The following is a 17,033-nucleotide window of genomic DNA, read 5'->3' as shown; positions in this document are numbered from 1 at the left end:
AAAACTTAAAATTCAAATATGTACGCTGTAATATATATTAGTAATTAATGCGTGAATATACTTGTAATTGGTAATTCTGAATATCATCATCAACTGCACAAACTAAATCAGAAGTGAATATCTTTCTTTGGAACTCTTCTTTGATTCTAATTCTAGAATTAGGTGGTACAACACCAAAACATTTAGAAAATAATGTTGTCAAATAATTGAAATAATCTGAATCAGAGAACTTTACATATCCCAAAGAAATATGACCAAATGAATTAATATTAAATAATTTTACTGGGGATCTGATTAGAGACTCCTCATCTTCATATACTAATTCTACAAGAGATTTGTTAGTAGGAATAGTACACACATTCTTCATAAATGTAGACTCATTAGATATCATAAACATATGTCTAAGATCTCTAAATAAAGCAAGATATATTGATGGATTTATTTTAGCTAATAATTGAGCAAATTGATGTGTTGAACTAGTCAATATAATATCTATTCCATTAGATGCTCCTGTAGTTAGTTCAATGGTATGCCAACGTTTAATCTCATTTGGAATACTTACTTCCTTAATATTTAAAACATCAGTTCGAAGAAATACTTTATCTGGAAATGTTGCAAATACAATCTTGTTGTTAAATTGAAAATCATTATTTTCACTTAAATCTATAGAAGTAAAACAATTAAGAGTTAGCATACCATAATATACAATATGAATTTCTTCTACTCCTTTTATTGGTATCTTTTCTTGTTCTTTATTCTCATCATCTTCATTAATAACAACAAATTGGCCTGAGATAGCTATAGGTATTTGAGTATTTGATACTGCCCTAAATCCTTTGAATATTTGTAATAATGAAACAGGTATATCACCCTCAAATTCTCTAATTTGTTTCTCTTTTGCTCTTAGCCAAGATTCTAGTTTATTTTCATCAGAATATCTCTCAACATCTTGTATTATTGGAAGATCTGTAGGTTCAGTATATGTATTAGTACCATCAATTGTCCAAAAAGAGTTTGCCCAAGATTCCAAAATATCTGATTGTCTAGATTCTATAGACAATATCTCTTGTTCTTTAAGAAAAATATTTAAAAATTCAGCACTAAAACCATAATCACCCGGATTACCTTTATAAATTTCTTTCACAATCCATCTTGAATTTTCAGCCCTTAAAACTGCACGAAATTGAAATAAAGGTGAAATTTGTTGTTCAAAGAAATCAGCTACATTATTAGGAAAACCTGATATAGGTTTTACTCCAGATGATAATATATATCTTTGAAATGTTATTAAACGTGAATAAGCTGATTCTTCAAATGAATTTCTTGCAGATTCTGTAAATTCAATAATTAATGGTCTTTGTACAGGTACACTCAATATTGGATAAATTTTTGCAAATTCTTCATCAGCTTGTTTCCTTGCAAATTCTAATCTCAAATTATTATAAATATCAACCCAATTTGTTGGGATTCCTTTTGTTTCTAAATATGAAGGATTACATTTACCAAAATCTAAATTATCTTTAATAGCTAAATTAAGATTATTATATAAATACTTATCTTTTGCTGGATATTGATCAAATATCCTTCCTCCATGTGTTAATTCCACATATTCTACTTTCGAATATGATAATGGTTGTATAGTAGAATTAGGACGTTCGCAAACTTTTTGGCATTTCTTCTGATATCTTGGGTTATATTCTAAATTATCTATTTTAGTTTCATCATCAATATAATCTTTGAGAAATATAATAGCTGGTTTAGAACCGGAATTTAAATAAGAAGAATTAAGCTTATTAACTTTTAAAAAAATATCATCAAATATTGGAAGTACATTAAAAATTGAAACCATATCATTGGGTTGATCCATTGAACTAAATGTTGATAAATCAAAATCTGAGTTCCATATAGCAACTGTACCTAATCGATACTCCTTTATAAGACCCGAGTTAGTTCTAACCATAGATTGTAAATTTGTTATATTTGCAACTCCTCTTGATCCAGATATAGGAAGAATAATAGGTCTTACATCGGCAAGAAATTCAACTGATTGAACTTTAGGAGTGCCAGAAGATATGTCATATTCTGATATAGAGCAATAACATTGGCAAATAAATTCAACATATAATGAGCTAATATAATCTGATTTAGACAAGAAGAGGAAACTTAATAGAAATAAACTTAATCTTGAATATATCGCAAAACCCATAACTATACAATGAGCATAAGATTAAAGTGGAATTATTAAAATCAAAAATATTCTTCTTATAAATCGAAGACACCTAAGGGTATCTAAAGGTTAAGGTTATCCCGCTTTTTTTCTTTTTCTTTTTTTCTTTTTTTTTTTACCCCTCTTATCCCCTAAAGTAATATCAGTTTACACATATTCTTAGTTATATTATCATTATTTTCAAAATTTGATAACTTTAATATTTCGAATTTTCTTTTTTTAAAAGTTAAATTATATTAGGATAATTTTATAATTCTTGAGTAGGGTAATAGTAGAACTAGTGATATTATAGAAATATATACTTTTCTATTTTGTTTAGTATATAAAAGAAATACAATAGATGTGCTAATTTTATCAAAGTATGAATAATTGCAATACTAATCTTATAACAGTTTAGTAATATAATGGAATCTATTTAATTATTGATCATAATATTAAAAATTGCCTATTAAGTACTTTGGATTCTATACTTCATTCCTATATTTATTAGTTATGAACTAATAACACCATTAAACATTAGTCATAAGCCTTTTTTTAGATAAAAGTTATTCTTAATATTAAAGGATGTACTTTATTAAACACATTAATTTCACTTGGCCTATAAATACAATATAATAAGATTAAAGTAACCCAATATTACAAAAAACTTATTAATAAAATTGAACATAATAATCTCTCTGTATAAGTTTTTTTTACTATTAACAATAACTTTATGTTGAAATTGACCATTTTCAATAGATATCTATTAGTAGTCTACTATATTACAATATATATATATTACTAGGTTTAAAAAGAGAATATCTAAAATAACATCTAAAAAATAAAAGTCTTAAATTATTTGTAGTTTAGTTTTTTCTCTTTCTCTTTTTTTCCAGAAAAAAAAAAAAAATTAAAATATGATTAATTTATTAGACTTGGGAAATTCCTATTCTCTAAAATATTAAGTGTAACTCTAGAAAATAAAAAAGCGCTAAAATATTACCGCAAAATATTTACTAATAAAATATTAAAGAAGTATTAACTTAAAAAAGGGAAATAGCGGGTAACATAGTGTGGGATAATATAAACTCGCGATTTTACAATTACCTCTAGTAAAAAGTAATCTCTGTATATGTAATACCAATTTTTTTCCTTAATAAAAAGATCCCTATTTTAACTATTATAGGTAAATTAATATTTGTTGGATCTTTCTTTAGAGGGAGAATTATATTAATGTAGACTAAATGGCTAGAAAACGTACTCTAAATAGCTGTAATCTTGACTTTAGAAATATTAATAAACAAACTACAAGTTGTGATGGAGAATTTGATGAATTAAATCATGAAATTTATCAGTTTATTAACCATTGTTTGAATATTTCAGATAATGAATTACTTACATTTGGTTTTAATGGTAAAAAGTTAGATATTAAAGCTACTCAAGATTTGGAGAATACATTAATACAATCAGAATCTGAAAATTATGAATCTAACTTTGTTTATAACGAAAATAATGAAAATATATCAGATCATAATTTATTAAATGATAAAAATAATCAATCTTATTTATATTCAAAGAATTCTAATATAGAAATCAAAACAAATAGGATACTTGATTGGAATAATCATATGTTACGTGCTGCTTTTCTTGGAAATATTGAACTTTTGGAATTTTGTATAACCCAAGGAGCTAATACCCTATTTATTGACAAAGTTGGACGTACAGCATTACATTATGCAGCTGCCTGTGGTTGGTTACCAATAGTCAAAGTATTACTAAAATATAAATGTGATGTTAATATGCGTGATCAAAAATTTTGGACTCCTCTACATATAGCAGTTTCAAAAAAATTTCCAGAGATAGTAAATATTTTACTTGAAGCAGGTGCAGATATTAATCTTTTATTACCTCATACATGTGCACCTTGTAGGGGTGGGCCTATTAGTAGTAAAGCAATACATTTTGCAGCTATTAAGGGAAATTCAACTATTACAGATACTTTAATAAAATATGGATCATCAATTAATGAACAAGATGAAGATGGTAAAACTCCATTACATTATGCATCTTTTAGAAAAAATATATTATATATTAAGTGGTTAATATCTAATGGAGCAGATGTAAGGATTATAGATAAAAGTGGAAGAGCTCCTTTACATATTGCAGCAATAGCTGGTCATGTAGATATTGCAAAAGAACTTATAAATGCTGGTTGTTCTGTAGATTTATTAGATTGTTGGGATATGACAGCTTTATCTTTAGCAGAAATTAGAGGACATATTGAGATGATTGATTTCCTTTCACCAATTACATCAAAGAATATGCAATCAAGATGTTTGAATTTAGATACTTTGGAATCTATTGTACTTAAAACTATTATTACAGGACTTCAGGAACCTAAGACAGGATTTCTTACAAGAGCAGTAAAATTACTTGGTCCTCAGGTTTGTTTACAAATTTTTGAACAGACAATGAAGATAGAAAATAATGGTGGACTTTGGACAATTGATGGTTCTCGTAAAAAGACAATGGGTGGAATTTTTTGTTTTCTTTTAAAAAATATGGCTTGTAATAATCAAATTTCTAAAAAAGATTGGGACTATATTTGTCAAGAAGAAAAAGAAAGGATTAATGCAAAAAATATTCGTAAGAGAAACTCCAGAAAATTGCAAAGTATTTAATTTTTAAAATATTATTTCAAGGAATAAGATATTCAAATATTGTTCTTTAATTAAAATAATATTGGGGGATAATTTTATAAGGATAAAAGAAAAAAAAGAAATTAAAAAAGAGTTTATTATTGAATAAAATAATTTACACTTTATTATCTTTTCTAAATTAATAATATTGTATAGAAATTTAATATTAAGAATATAAATGAACTAATATGTGGATATATTTGCAGAATTTAGTACAGATTCTTTAAATATATACAATATTATTTAAATTTATTATAAAATAGTGCATAGTGCTTAGTGCTATCTAAATTCTATTTGATCATAAGTAATTGTAAATTTAGTAAACTAAAGATATTCTATAACTTTGTTTTAAAAATGAAAATCATATTAATTTATATAAAATTACGTACTAAAATTTTGTAGGGAATTATAATATTAGTATAAATAGAAAAAAAAAGTTGAGATATTTTATTATTATTATTCTTTTCAAAATAATAAGATTATCAAATTATTAATAAAAGGGGAGTTATATTCAATTATTGTTATAAATTATTAATTGGTTTAACCAAAATGAAAATATTATCTCTTAGTTCCTATTAATTATATTGATCAAAAGCTAGATGTTATCTACTAAACAATATTAACAATAATTCTTTACTTAATAAAGAACCTAGAGACTAAATAGTACTGTATATTATAGATTATATTAAAAAAAAAGAAAATCATCTATTTATCTAATTTATTATATAATACTAAATAATATCTAAATTTATATATATAATATATATTGAAAATAAATAAAGATAAATCTTATTAATTCTAAATTATATAATAAGAATTTTATTTATATTCTAAAACTTATTTTAAATAAGTAAATCATGAAAATAGCCACCCCCTTAGGCCTAGCACCCGTGGCGCAATGGATAGCGCATAGCCCTCCTAAGGCTGGGGTTGAGGGTTCGAGTCCCTTCGGGTGCGTTTTTCTCTTAATAAAGTCTATATATAATTAAAATTAATATGATCTTTGATTATAACTTTTTATATTCAAAATAACTTTGATCTTTATTCAAAAATTATTATTGATATAATTTTAGATTAGGGATTATAATTATTATTCTAACAGTTTCTAAATTATTAGTATCTAATATTAATATTAAATAGATTATTATTAAATAACTAAAATTTTTCCTTTTTCCTTCTTTTTTTTAATATCAAATTAATTATTATAGTGCAGGGTTATTTGGGTAATACTAATAATATTATATAATAACTTATTATTATCTCTATAATACCGCTTTTATAATACTAGAATAATTACTATTTTATCGATTTCATCTTAAATGGGTCTATGATATCACAAAATACAAATCAACATTATGTACGTCCTGTAACTGAAATACAACAGATATTTGATAAAAATCAAGAAGCAACACTATATTGTGGTAACTTAGATAATAGAGTTGATGAAGAACTATTAGCTGAACTATTTGCACAAACAGGACCTATTAAATCTGTATATATACCACGAGATAAAGTTACTGGAACCCATTCTGGATTTGGATTTATTGAATTTCAACAAGTATTAGACTGTGAATATGCTCAAAGAATTCTTAATTCAGTTAAGCTTTATGGTAAACCAATCCGATGTAGTAAAGCTTCCCAAGATCGTAAACAATTAGATATTGGTGCAAATTTATTTGTTGGGAATCTTTCTCCTGATATTGATGAAAAATTATTACATGATATATTTTCTTTATTTGGAAATGTTATTTCAACAAAAGTTATTTTTAAAGAGAATAATGAAGATGAACGTGGATATGGATTTGTTAGCTATGATTCATTTAATTCTTCTGATAATGCTATAGCTACTTTAAATGGACAATTTTTTGGTAATAGACAAATTACAGTTTCTTATGCATTCAAACAAGATTGTAAAGGAGAAAGACACGGCAGTACTGCAGAACGTTTATTAGCATCTAAAAATACTTAATAGTACTTGAAGTATTGAATTTTTAATATTAATATTGATTATTTAAAAATATAAAAAAGAATATTTTGAAAGATTTATTTAATTAGATATCTTTTAAAAATAAAGATGAAAATTTGATAATATGATCATATTATCTTTATAATCTATAATATTTAGTATTTATCTAAAAGTATTTTGATTATTATAATATATATTCCCCCTTAATAATAATTAGTTAAATATACTATATACTATATACTATATATTAAAATATTAAATTTATTAAGACTCAAATAATTAAAATTTAATATTATTTAATACTTTTTTTTCTTTATTTCTAACAAAAATAATTAAATTATATTTCTATTAAAAATTAAAAGTTTTAACTACAATATTATTTTCATAAGGTCTTTCAACTTTATTTTGTAATAAATTACAAATAAAATATTTCCATATAATATAAGTAATTATTAGAAATAAAATTATTATAAATATTATCTTTAAATATAAATTTGTAATGAATAAATATTCCAAAATTATACCATAATTTAATAAAACCAAATATTCAAAATATCTTGAAAATAATTTATATAATATATTAATATGAAAACATATAAAAAATATTAATGATAATATTATCAAATTAAATATTATAAAAATATGAGATTTATCATTATTAAATATTATTATCAATGATATTATAATACCAATTAAAAAAAATATAAATTTAATAATAATTTCTAATTTATTCCATAAAGTTATATGATATAAATATCCAACATCATCTCTTAACCATATTTCAATTACTTTCTCCTTAATTGATTCATTAATATAAATTGGATATTCATTAACTGATTCATTAAGTATTTTATAAGCTGTTAAAGATGCCTCTTTTGCAAAATTATCCCAATTATATGAAAAATTTACTAAATTAGAAACATTCTTTAAAGCATATTGTAAAGGTCTATATAATAAATTTTTAAAAGCTTCAATATTTTCTTTTAATAATTGCTCTTTATCATCATTTATAGTATTCAAAAGATCTTCTATAGCATCATTCCAAGGAATCTCATCTACACAATATAAATTCTTCATTTCCTCAATTATCTTATCTTGATATTCTTTAATAATAGAAAATATCATTTCATCTGTACATGGAAAAACTAATTTACTTCTAATATTCATATTTAATTTTATTGATAAACCACGTGCAGTAGAAAAAGATATATCTTTACATACTTGTAGCCATCTTAATCTAAGCTTCTCAAAAATTAAATTCATATTACTATTCAATTGTATATTATATTTATCATATAATTTATTACCTATTGTAATATTTGAGTATTGTGAAAATAATCCCCAAATATGATCAAATATTTCATTAATATTATCTTCAAATTTAATCCTATCTACCATATAAAATTTATTATCACTATTTAATATTTCTTTAATAACTTCTTGACTTTTATTCCATCCTAAAATTACAAAATCTTCAATCTTTAATTTATTCTTATTCTTCAAATCTATTATTCTATTATTAATTATATTTAATAGATTATCCATACTATAATTACAACATTTACTATTCTCATATTCACTTATTTCTAAATTCTCACTTTTATGATATATAATTATCCAATTCATAAAATTATCTTGTATATTATTACGTAATTCTAATATTATATTTAAAAGATCATCTTCATTATATGGTATATTTTCTTCTATCTTATTTATTTTATCTAACATTATTGATATATAAGAATCAGTTAATTTACTACAATATAACATTATCTTCTTACAATTTTCTTGCATTATCTTGTTATAAATATTTTCTAAATTTATAATTAAATCTTCATATATATTATTATATTCATTATTATATCCAATTATATTACTCCAAATAAAACATATAAAATTTTTTAAATTATTATATATTTTATTACTTTCTTTTTCTAATATTGGTATATTTAATTCTAATATTTTATTTCTTAATTGATAATTATAATTATTAATTAAATTATTTTTAAATCTTATTATATCTATATTTAATAATTTCTCAAATGACAACATTTCTGGAAAAATTGATAAATTTATTATTTCAATTATTATCTCTAGAATATTAACTAAATCAAAACCTGATTTTATTAATATATTATCTTCATTATCTATATCCAATATATTTTCTCTAATATCTTTTATTAAATCCATCTTATTTATATCTTTATATTCTAGATTATTATCTATTATAGGTAATATTAATAAATCTAGATCTTTAAAAAATCCTTTATTTAATTCATTATTTTTATTTAAATTATTAATCCAATATTTATATTCTTCTAAATTTATATTAGATAAAACATTATGAATTATAAAATTAAATCTTTTATTTTTGAAATTCGTTAATAATTCCAATAAATTCTTATTATATATATTATATTTTATAAATGTATTATTATTATCTTTTTCTATTGTTTCAATTATATTTCCAATCATAAATGTAAATATTAATAAACTTTGTCTTATTAATATATCATATGTATTAATTATTATATTATCAATATTTCTATAAGAATTTATTAAAATCTTATCAGATAATAAAATAGATATAAAAAATATCTTTATTCCATAATTAAATGAATTAGAAGAAAATATCCCTTCAGTATCAAATATTAAAATATGTTTATTATTTTTATTAATTAAGGTATCAGACCATATCCAAATACCTTTTGTACATCCCATTAATGAATTACATACATCAAATGCATCTTTTATACCAAGTAATTGATTTAATAAGAAACTTTTACCTGATGATAATTGACCAACTGATGATATTATTGATATTGGAGATTTTATATTTTTAATCATTTCTGTAGTTTCATTTATAAGCTCTAATTTTCCATCATCTTTTATAGATATAAGTTGTATAGCCTTACAATTTACATTATAAATAAAATAAGTAAATATGTATAATATAAAATAATACTTATACTTATATAAAATTTTATATAAAAATAACATTTATTATATTTATAATATTAATATAAAAGATTACTCTCACATTTATTAATTAATAAAATAAACAAATAAATAAATAAAAGTAAAAAAAAATTAAAAAAATAAAAAAAAATTATCCACTAGTTTTAAAATGAGCGCGCTTTTTTTTTATTTTTTTAATTTTTTTTTTACTTTTTATTTTATTATTTGTTTATTTTTAAATATTATAATTATTATAAACTCTATGGATATATTTTTACATACATTAATTATAGTGAAAATTAAACGATCATATGTATACTACTAGATGTGACGAATATTCTAGTAATAATAGGAATTTAGTAAATAATTATAAAGATATTAATAGTAAAGAAGATAATAATGAAGAGAAATTACTTCAGACTGGTAAAATTGTTGGAATATTTTCTTTAGAATGGGCACTAAATTTTTTGACCCAAAATTCCGAATTTTTAAGAGAGAAACCTATGTCACCATTATCTATATTTGCTGCTCATATTTGGACTGGTTCTCAAAAATGTGATTTTTCAGAATTAATATCCCCTGGAGGTAAATTAAGAAATGATGTCTTTAAACTTTTAATACATCCAGTTCATGAATTAGTTAGTTCTTTAAGATCTAATGAATATTATTTTAAAGCTTTAAAAATATTAAATCCTAATATAGGAGAATTACCATTTATAACAACAGGTATTGATATACCATTAATAACTGGAAATTGTTTTAATGATGAATATATTGAGAAATTAACCAAATGGATAAAAGATATATCTGTAAAAGAAATTGATAATAAAACAATAACAAATTCTATTGAACATTTAAATAATAGAAATATAGATATATATAATAATGATGAATTAATATATCAAATATCTATACATTGGTTGATTCATAAATTATTAAGTAATTTTCTTTATAATCCTAATGGACCAATGTCAATATCAAAAACAAATATTTTAATTGATAAACTTTTACCATTAGATAATTTTCAAGATGGAAATAAAATTTGTTGTAGAGTTGATATTTTTAAATTTTCAAAATCATTAAGAAATATATGGAAATCTATTAAAGGAAAATATAATGAAGAATATAATGAAGAATATAATGAAGAATACAATGGTAATTTTTTAGAATTATTTTCAGACAGTGATAATAATTTCATTGAATGTTTAGTTAACATAATAAAGTCATATCCTTTAGAAGATTTATTAACTTCTTTAGTTAATTTTGTTACAAAATTTAATAATATATTACATATATCTAATCCATGGAGAAATATATATTCATTTAAAGATTCATTAAATAATATAGAGAATGATAATTTTATAGTAGATATTGATCCAAAAGAACCATTTAATGTTATATTTGAATTATCTGGACATTATAGAGCTATAACAATATGTAGAGAATATTATGATAATTTAAAACCAAAAAGTAAATATAATCGTGAATTGATTAATTCTGCAAGATTAATTTTAACATTTTGTTTAGAAAAAGGGTTATCAAGTAAACACTATATTGAAGAAATTCCAGAATTTATAACATCTAAAAATATTACATCTTCATTTGAAGAGAATTTATTTGATGAGATAAATATGGAGAATATTATTGATATAAATAATAATGAGATATTAGAAAATAAAGAATTAACATCTAGAGTAAATAATAATAATGAGATATTAGAAGATAAAGAATTAAGATCAAAATCAAAATTATATTCTAATGATACAAATGGTAGGAAGATATCTGTTGAGGGTATATCAGATATTTTAAGTTCTGATAGTGAACCAATAATACAAAATATTTCTAAAACAAGGAATAGTCGTAAAAGTTCTAATTCTGATATTGGAGGAAATCCAGCAAGAAAATATCGTAGATGGACAGATGATGAAACATCTTTATTAGTTGATGGTGTAAATGAATATGGTATAGGTAAATGGAGAGTTATATTAGCTAATTCTAAATTATGTCGTGATGAAGTAGGTTTAAAAGATCGTTGGCGTAATCTTATAAAAGGTGGTCATGTAAAGTGGAATTCATTATCTAAGAAATATTATATTGTAGATTAAAATGATGTGATATTAAAGGTTAATATAGATAAATATATTAAAAAAAGGAAATTCTCCTTTTTCTTTTTTTTTTAATTAATTAATTGTATTATTTTTTTTTTTAATTTTAAAATAATCACGACATCATCGCGACACCGCGATATTACAGCACTTTTGCATGTTATATTTCAATAACGATTACTAATTGGATACTTTGAGGACTAATTAGAAGATTATTCATTATTATTATACAAATATATTAAGCTTAAAAATAACGAGTTTCATTTGATTTAAATATAGTTAAATTTTTAGAAAATATATTAAAGCTTAATAGATAAAGGATGTCTATTAATGTATCTATAAATAATGAATTATGGATACAATCATGTCCTAATGAATTTTCAATTGATAATGATTCTCAAGTAGGATGGATTAATGGAGATGAATCTTTTGAAGAACAAAAAGATATAAATATATCGAAATATGATCAATCAAATTGTGAAAGTGGAGAATCTTTAATAAATAATTTTTATGATTGTTCTGAAGTAGATGATAATATGCATAATTATTTATTAAAAGGTTTACTTGGTGTAAATGAAACAGATCAAAGTATATTAAATTTTAATAGATTAAATAATACAAGAGAAAGAAAGTTAAATTCAAATAGTAGTCCTATAACATCTAAGCGTGTTTGTTTAAATAGAGATATAAATATTAATAATACTACAAATGAAAATGAAGTAGATCTTTCAATTCCTATAACATATGAATTTAATTCAAGATATGATTCATCAACTGAATTAGATTCAGGAAGAGGTAGACGTTGGAGTAATAATTCATCTAGATCAACAGTTTCTAGTTATTGTATAAAATTAGATGATGAATTATCATATGACATGAATTCTTTTAATGAAAATATTCAACATGAAAATGATTTTAATGATAATAATAATATATTAGATAAAGAAAGTAACAATTCAATAGAGAATACGAATAAATCAAATGGAAATAATGAATTATTTATTTCTGATATATGTTCTGATGAGGAAAAAATGAAATTAAGAAGACGAGGAAGACGTAGAAGACCAGGTATGTCATTTTTTCACTTTTGTTTTTTTTTTTAATTAATATAATTTATTAAATATAAGAATTTATTTATTATAGGTGAGATTGAAGCATGGCATACAATTATACCTAAGACTACAGTTGAAGATGCAGAACATTTTGTTCAGACTAGTCAATATCGTATGAGGCATGTTTATAGGGATCCAAGAGCTGTTAGTTTTGTATATCGGTATGTTATTTTTGGAATTATATATAATAATATATTGAAATGACTTTTTTTTTTTTTAGATGTGTACAACATGTTGATTGTCAATATGAAATGAGAATATATTTAACTTCACATGAAACATGTTATGTACAACATAGAGGATATCATACAGAAGTGAAACAACAATACAAAAGACCAGGTAAGTAATTTAAATTAAATTAGTGAAAAATTAATTTATATTTATTTTTATTATTATTTCAGGTCTCCCACAACATACATTACCTCTAATTGATGAGTTAATCAGAAAGGGATTACCCCCTAAATCAGTTATTGATCATGCTATTCAGATATACCCTGAAGTTGTTGATCAATCTAATATATCTGTATTATATCGTCAAATAACAAATAGACAACAATATATAAGAAAACGGCAAAGGAGTTATCATTAGATTAATTATATCATAATAAATAGTAATTATTAAAATAATTTTATAAAATAAGGACAAAAAAAAAGTTATTTAGAATTGTTTAATTTATAACTTTTTTTTATGATATAATCTAATAAAATGATTAATAATAATAATAAAATTAATATTATGATTAAATATTGTTATAAATTATTATTCTAATATATTTTGAATTATATATTTATTATATATTATTATTTATATTAATGTTTTGTATTATCTATTTATATTATTACATTTTAGTTAAATATTTTTGTAATAAAGAAAATATTAGAAATAAGAAATTACAGATTATATATTTAGATTACTCCCTTATTTTTTATCTTTATAATTATAAACTATTTTATAATAAGAATACTTAAATCTTTTTTCTAATATTTAACATTGTATCTCAGCTATATCCCAAGGACCTTTAATAATATTCTTATATTTTAATGCACAATAAACATATTGGAAAGATCCAATAATAATAATAATACAAATAAGTAAATATAAAATATTGAATGGATAATTGAATAATAATAATGGTATAATATTTAGTAATGGAGTACAAATATATAGGTATATTAGAGGTGACTTAATCCATATATTCCTTCTAATAAGACAACTAAAATATAAATTCTCAATTGAAAAAAATAAAAAAGAATATATTTGTAATATATTTTTAAGTCTAGAAGCAAGAATAATTGAACCAAACATTGCTATATTATGTGTTGCTATATGTCTAATTTCTGATATATCTGTCTTTTTATATATAATATTGCAATTATAAGATAATAAGTATAATGTAAATATAATTAATATTAATACAATAATAGTGTCATAACTAAATGAAGAAGTCAAATTCTGTAAGATAGGTGATAAAGTCCCTAATAATCCAAGTATAATCAATAAGTTAAGATTAGGTAAAAAAATTATATATATTATAAATAAATAAAATATATCTATTACCAATACATATTCAGGGCTAATATTTCCCAAATATAAATTATGCCAAATAAGTATATTATATGCCAGAATTCCAATAACTTGTAAAACTCCAATAGAACGTATAAATGTATAATAGAAATCAATTTGAATATTTGAGATATGTTCTATACCTTCATTTAAATATTCAGATTCCAAACTTTCACTTTCTTGTAAAGAAGTATAATTATGTACTAATTTTGTATAAAGAACTTTCATAGTAGGCTAGTAATAGTTACCATAATACTCTATCAATAAACGGAAATGTAGCGCTAAAAGAAACATCTTAATATTAAAAGTGCACCCATTAATATTTAATAAGAAAAAAAAAGTATAATTTAGAGAAATCAGAATAAGATTACATAAAATATAAAGATTCAGTTCATTACTTTTTACTAGTATACATCAATATATTAGTATATATCCAGAATTATCTAAATTAATATATATACATATATATATATAGTAATGGGATCTAAAAATTAATTTTTTAGAAAGTTCCAAATATCCTATTTTAAAATACAAAATATATAAATAATGACTTACATAATATAGGAGACAAAATATATATAGTTTTCGAAAATATTTAAAATAAATTTGAATAAGAAAAAATTGTATAAGTTTGGATCTGATGCTGGCAAATATAGAATAAAGGTGCCAGTTTATAACAGATAACTCATTAAATAAAAAATTAATCTAGGCATACCTTAGCACCATAATATCACAAGTATATTTAATTACAGTGACTCTGATAGCCAATAATAATAATATGTATTAATTTTTAATAATATATTGTAATTAAAATGATTTATATTATTGTATCAAAGAACTTTAATTTATTTGGAATTTGATTAAAATGAAACAAAAAAAAAAAAAAAGCTTTAATCTTAAATTTTATCAATTTAAAAATAGTAGATCTAAAATATACTCAATATATTTATTTTGATAAACTTAACTTAATGAATTATAAATCTTCAAATATATATATATACAATAATATTATGTAGAATTATATAATTGTTTAAATTATATTAACAAAGATAAAATATCTCCTTTTCATTATAAACTTATTTTATTCACCTGACAATCCAAATAATTTTGTCCAATCTTCATATTTTGATATATCACTTATAGAAATTGAAGACTTAGATTTCGAAAGGACATTAATTAGATCTTGTTTTGTTAAAATAGGTGGTAATAATTGATTATTTGGTATATCATATAAAGACATTTGTTTAATATTTCCATTATTAATATCTTCTTGATCTGTATAATTTGGTGAATATGGAGTCCAAAAATATGTAGATTCTTTTTCATTATATTTTTCAATTCTTTTAAACCATTTAGAATTACTACATTTTCTTATAGGTTCAAATAATGTATCTTTAATTAAAATTGAAACATCACTAGCACTAAAACCATTAGTTTGTTCAGAAATATAAGAAATATCATCATCTGTTAAATTATGATTAGTATCTTTAAGTCCTTGCAATATAATTTGTTTTCTAGCAGAATAATCAGGTAATGGTATATATATACGTCTTTCAAATCTTCTCCTTATAGCAATATCTAAATCCCATGGTACATTAGTTGCACCTAAAACAAGTATAGATTTATTATTATCTAATATTCCACTATTAATTCCATCCATTTGAACTAAAAATTCAGTTTTTATACGTCTACTAGATTCATTTTCTTGATCATTTCTACTACTACATAAACTATCAACTTCATCAATAAATATAATAGATGGTGCCTTTTCTCTTGCAATATCAAAAAGAGATTTTATTAATTTTTCTGATTCACCTTGCCATTTACTTGTTAAATCTGCACTTGATAAAGTTAAAAAAGTACCATTAAGTTCAGTAGCACAAGCTTTAGCTAAATAAGTTTTTCCTGTTCCAGGAGGTCCATATAACAAAATACCTTTCCATGGTTTTAGATTACCTTTAAAAAGTTGAGGAAATTTTATAGGAAGTAAAACAGCTTCCTTTAATGAAGCTTTAGCTGTTATTAATCCTGCTATATCATTCCAATATATATTAGGACTTTCTACAACAATACAATTAGTAATCATTTCCCTAAGTTGATCATTACTACTACTTGTATTATTTTTATTATTTATATCTATAGTATATTTATTACCTTCAGAATTATTATTAAGTACTTTTTTTATATTTTCAGCTCTAGTAACTAATTGTTCCATTCTAGAAATAAGAATATTTTTTATTTTCAGATCAGTTTGATATTTACACATATGATTCCAACGTTGTAATGCCATCAAATATAAATCCAAAGCTTCTTGATATTCACCACAATTTTCTTTTTTAGATCCTTGTTGGATTAGTTCCATTGTTTTATTCATCATTTCATCCATGATTTAGGATATTTATTTTTTATGAGTTGACCTAGGG

General features: G+C 22.0%; 8 protein-coding genes and 1 non-coding gene across 9 annotated transcripts, besides 48 other annotated features; 5 read left to right on the top strand and 4 right to left on the bottom strand.

The window, feature by feature from the left end:
- Positions 1-37: 37 nt before the first annotated feature.
- CMU_020280 (uncharacterized protein) lies at positions 38-2,206 on the bottom strand (the record flags this gene model as incomplete). The annotated part of the gene is made up of 1 exon (XM_002142597.1): positions 38-2,206. One exon carries the CDS (start codon positions 2,204-2,206, stop codon positions 38-40), a length of 2,169 nt encoding a protein of 722 aa, XP_002142633.1.
- Positions 264-324: a repeat region.
- A 105-nt stretch (positions 2,207-2,311) lies between the features above and the next one.
- Positions 2,312-2,344: a microsatellite.
- Positions 2,345-2,390: 46 nt separating this feature from the next.
- Positions 2,391-2,482: a sequence feature (AT_rich).
- Positions 2,483-3,102: 620 nt separating this feature from the next.
- Positions 3,103-3,138: a sequence feature (AT_rich).
- Positions 3,139-3,450: 312 nt separating this feature from the next.
- Positions 3,451-4,887, top strand: CMU_020270 (uncharacterized protein; the record flags this gene model as incomplete). Its single annotated transcript, XM_002142596.1, has 1 exon — positions 3,451-4,887. One exon carries the CDS (start codon positions 3,451-3,453, stop codon positions 4,885-4,887), a length of 1,437 nt encoding a protein of 478 aa, XP_002142632.1.
- Positions 3,737-3,778: a sequence feature (AT_rich).
- Positions 4,281-4,301: a sequence feature (AT_rich).
- Positions 4,881-4,904: a sequence feature (AT_rich).
- Positions 4,905-4,976: 72 nt separating this feature from the next.
- Positions 4,977-5,085: a sequence feature (AT_rich).
- A 42-nt stretch (positions 5,086-5,127) lies between these two features.
- Positions 5,128-5,167: a sequence feature (AT_rich).
- Positions 5,168-5,251: 84 nt separating this feature from the next.
- Positions 5,252-5,289: a sequence feature (AT_rich).
- A 20-nt stretch (positions 5,290-5,309) lies between these two features.
- Positions 5,310-5,404: a sequence feature (AT_rich).
- A 170-nt stretch (positions 5,405-5,574) lies between these two features.
- Positions 5,575-5,755: a sequence feature (AT_rich).
- A 34-nt stretch (positions 5,756-5,789) lies between these two features.
- CMU_020260 lies at positions 5,790-5,862 on the top strand. Its single transcript has one exon. It is a non-coding gene; the product is annotated as a tRNA-Arg (tRNA).
- A 19-nt stretch (positions 5,863-5,881) lies between these two features.
- Positions 5,882-6,071: a sequence feature (AT_rich).
- A 12-nt stretch (positions 6,072-6,083) lies between these two features.
- Positions 6,084-6,112: a sequence feature (AT_rich).
- A 23-nt stretch (positions 6,113-6,135) lies between these two features.
- Positions 6,136-6,165: a sequence feature (AT_rich).
- A 67-nt stretch (positions 6,166-6,232) lies between these two features.
- On the top strand, positions 6,233-6,874 carry CMU_020250 (RNA recognition motif. family protein; the record flags this gene model as incomplete). Its single annotated transcript, XM_002142595.1, has 1 exon — positions 6,233-6,874. One exon carries the CDS (start codon positions 6,233-6,235, stop codon positions 6,872-6,874), a length of 642 nt encoding a protein of 213 aa, XP_002142631.1.
- A 17-nt stretch (positions 6,875-6,891) lies between these two features.
- Positions 6,892-7,190: a sequence feature (AT_rich).
- Positions 7,191-7,195: 5 nt separating this feature from the next.
- Positions 7,196-7,254: a sequence feature (AT_rich).
- Positions 7,220-9,871, bottom strand: CMU_020240 (guanylate-binding protein, N-terminal domain-containing protein; the record flags this gene model as incomplete). The annotated part of the gene is made up of 1 exon (XM_002142594.1): positions 7,220-9,871. The coding sequence occupies one exon, from the start codon at positions 9,869-9,871 to the stop codon at positions 7,220-7,222; it is 2,652 nt and encodes an 883-aa protein (XP_002142630.1).
- Positions 7,306-7,603: a sequence feature (AT_rich).
- Positions 8,120-8,177: a sequence feature (AT_rich).
- Positions 8,378-8,406: a sequence feature (AT_rich).
- Positions 8,673-8,703: a sequence feature (AT_rich).
- Positions 8,709-8,899: a microsatellite.
- Positions 9,137-9,436: a sequence feature (AT_rich).
- Positions 9,518-9,553: a sequence feature (AT_rich).
- Positions 9,791-9,897: a microsatellite.
- A 29-nt stretch (positions 9,898-9,926) lies between these two features.
- Positions 9,927-9,978: a microsatellite.
- A 30-nt stretch (positions 9,979-10,008) lies between these two features.
- Positions 10,009-10,066: a sequence feature (A-rich).
- Positions 10,067-10,087: a sequence feature (AT_rich).
- Positions 10,088-10,140: 53 nt separating this feature from the next.
- Positions 10,141-11,934, top strand: CMU_020230 (myb-like DNA-binding domain-containing protein; the record flags this gene model as incomplete). The annotated part of the gene is made up of 1 exon (XM_002142593.1): positions 10,141-11,934. The coding sequence occupies one exon, from the start codon at positions 10,141-10,143 to the stop codon at positions 11,932-11,934; it is 1,794 nt and encodes a 597-aa protein (XP_002142629.1).
- Positions 10,682-10,731: a sequence feature (AT_rich).
- A 63-nt stretch (positions 11,935-11,997) lies between the features above and the next one.
- Positions 11,998-12,050: a sequence feature (AT_rich).
- Positions 12,051-12,201: 151 nt separating this feature from the next.
- Positions 12,202-12,238: a sequence feature (AT_rich).
- Positions 12,239-12,254: 16 nt separating this feature from the next.
- CMU_020220 (uncharacterized protein) lies at positions 12,255-13,635 on the top strand (the record flags this gene model as incomplete). Its single annotated transcript, XM_002142592.1, has 4 exons — positions 12,255-13,002; positions 13,078-13,207; positions 13,267-13,385; positions 13,448-13,635. 4 exons carry the CDS (start codon positions 12,255-12,257, stop codon positions 13,633-13,635), a joined length of 1,185 nt encoding a protein of 394 aa, XP_002142628.1.
- Positions 12,524-12,552: a sequence feature (AT_rich).
- Positions 13,025-13,076: a sequence feature (AT_rich).
- Positions 13,223-13,265: a sequence feature (AT_rich).
- Positions 13,391-13,444: a sequence feature (AT_rich).
- Positions 13,636-13,752: a sequence feature (AT_rich).
- Positions 13,753-13,888: a microsatellite.
- A 77-nt stretch (positions 13,889-13,965) lies between these two features.
- Positions 13,966-14,035: a sequence feature (AT_rich).
- On the bottom strand, positions 14,032-14,838 carry CMU_020210 (phosphatidylinositol-glycan-class c protein, putative; the record flags this gene model as incomplete). The annotated part of the gene is made up of 1 exon (XM_002142591.1): positions 14,032-14,838. The coding sequence occupies one exon, from the start codon at positions 14,836-14,838 to the stop codon at positions 14,032-14,034; it is 807 nt and encodes a 268-aa protein (XP_002142627.1).
- Positions 14,116-14,188: a microsatellite.
- Positions 14,283-14,321: a sequence feature (AT_rich).
- Positions 14,406-14,467: a microsatellite.
- Positions 14,560-14,597: a sequence feature (AT_rich).
- An 87-nt stretch (positions 14,839-14,925) lies between the features above and the next one.
- Positions 14,926-14,960: a sequence feature (AT_rich).
- Positions 14,961-15,061: 101 nt separating this feature from the next.
- Positions 15,062-15,084: a microsatellite.
- A 45-nt stretch (positions 15,085-15,129) lies between these two features.
- Positions 15,130-15,158: a sequence feature (AT_rich).
- A 40-nt stretch (positions 15,159-15,198) lies between these two features.
- Positions 15,199-15,233: a sequence feature (AT_rich).
- A 143-nt stretch (positions 15,234-15,376) lies between these two features.
- Positions 15,377-15,654: a sequence feature (AT_rich).
- A 37-nt stretch (positions 15,655-15,691) lies between these two features.
- On the bottom strand, positions 15,692-16,996 carry CMU_020200 (MIT domain-containing protein; the record flags this gene model as incomplete). The annotated part of the gene is made up of 1 exon (XM_002142590.1): positions 15,692-16,996. One exon carries the CDS (start codon positions 16,994-16,996, stop codon positions 15,692-15,694), a length of 1,305 nt encoding a protein of 434 aa, XP_002142626.1.
- Positions 16,709-16,781: a microsatellite.
- Positions 16,997-17,033: the final 37 nt, after the last annotated feature.

Source organism: Cryptosporidium muris, genomic scaffold (genome assembly GCF_000006515.1).
Source record: "Cryptosporidium muris RN66 scf_1106632373441 genomic scaffold, whole genome shotgun sequence".
Lineage (NCBI taxonomy): Eukaryota > Apicomplexa > Conoidasida > Eucoccidiorida > Cryptosporidiidae > Cryptosporidium > Cryptosporidium muris.
The sequence above is the reverse complement of the archived record's forward strand: the minus strand, read 5'-3'. Positions and strand labels throughout refer to the sequence as shown.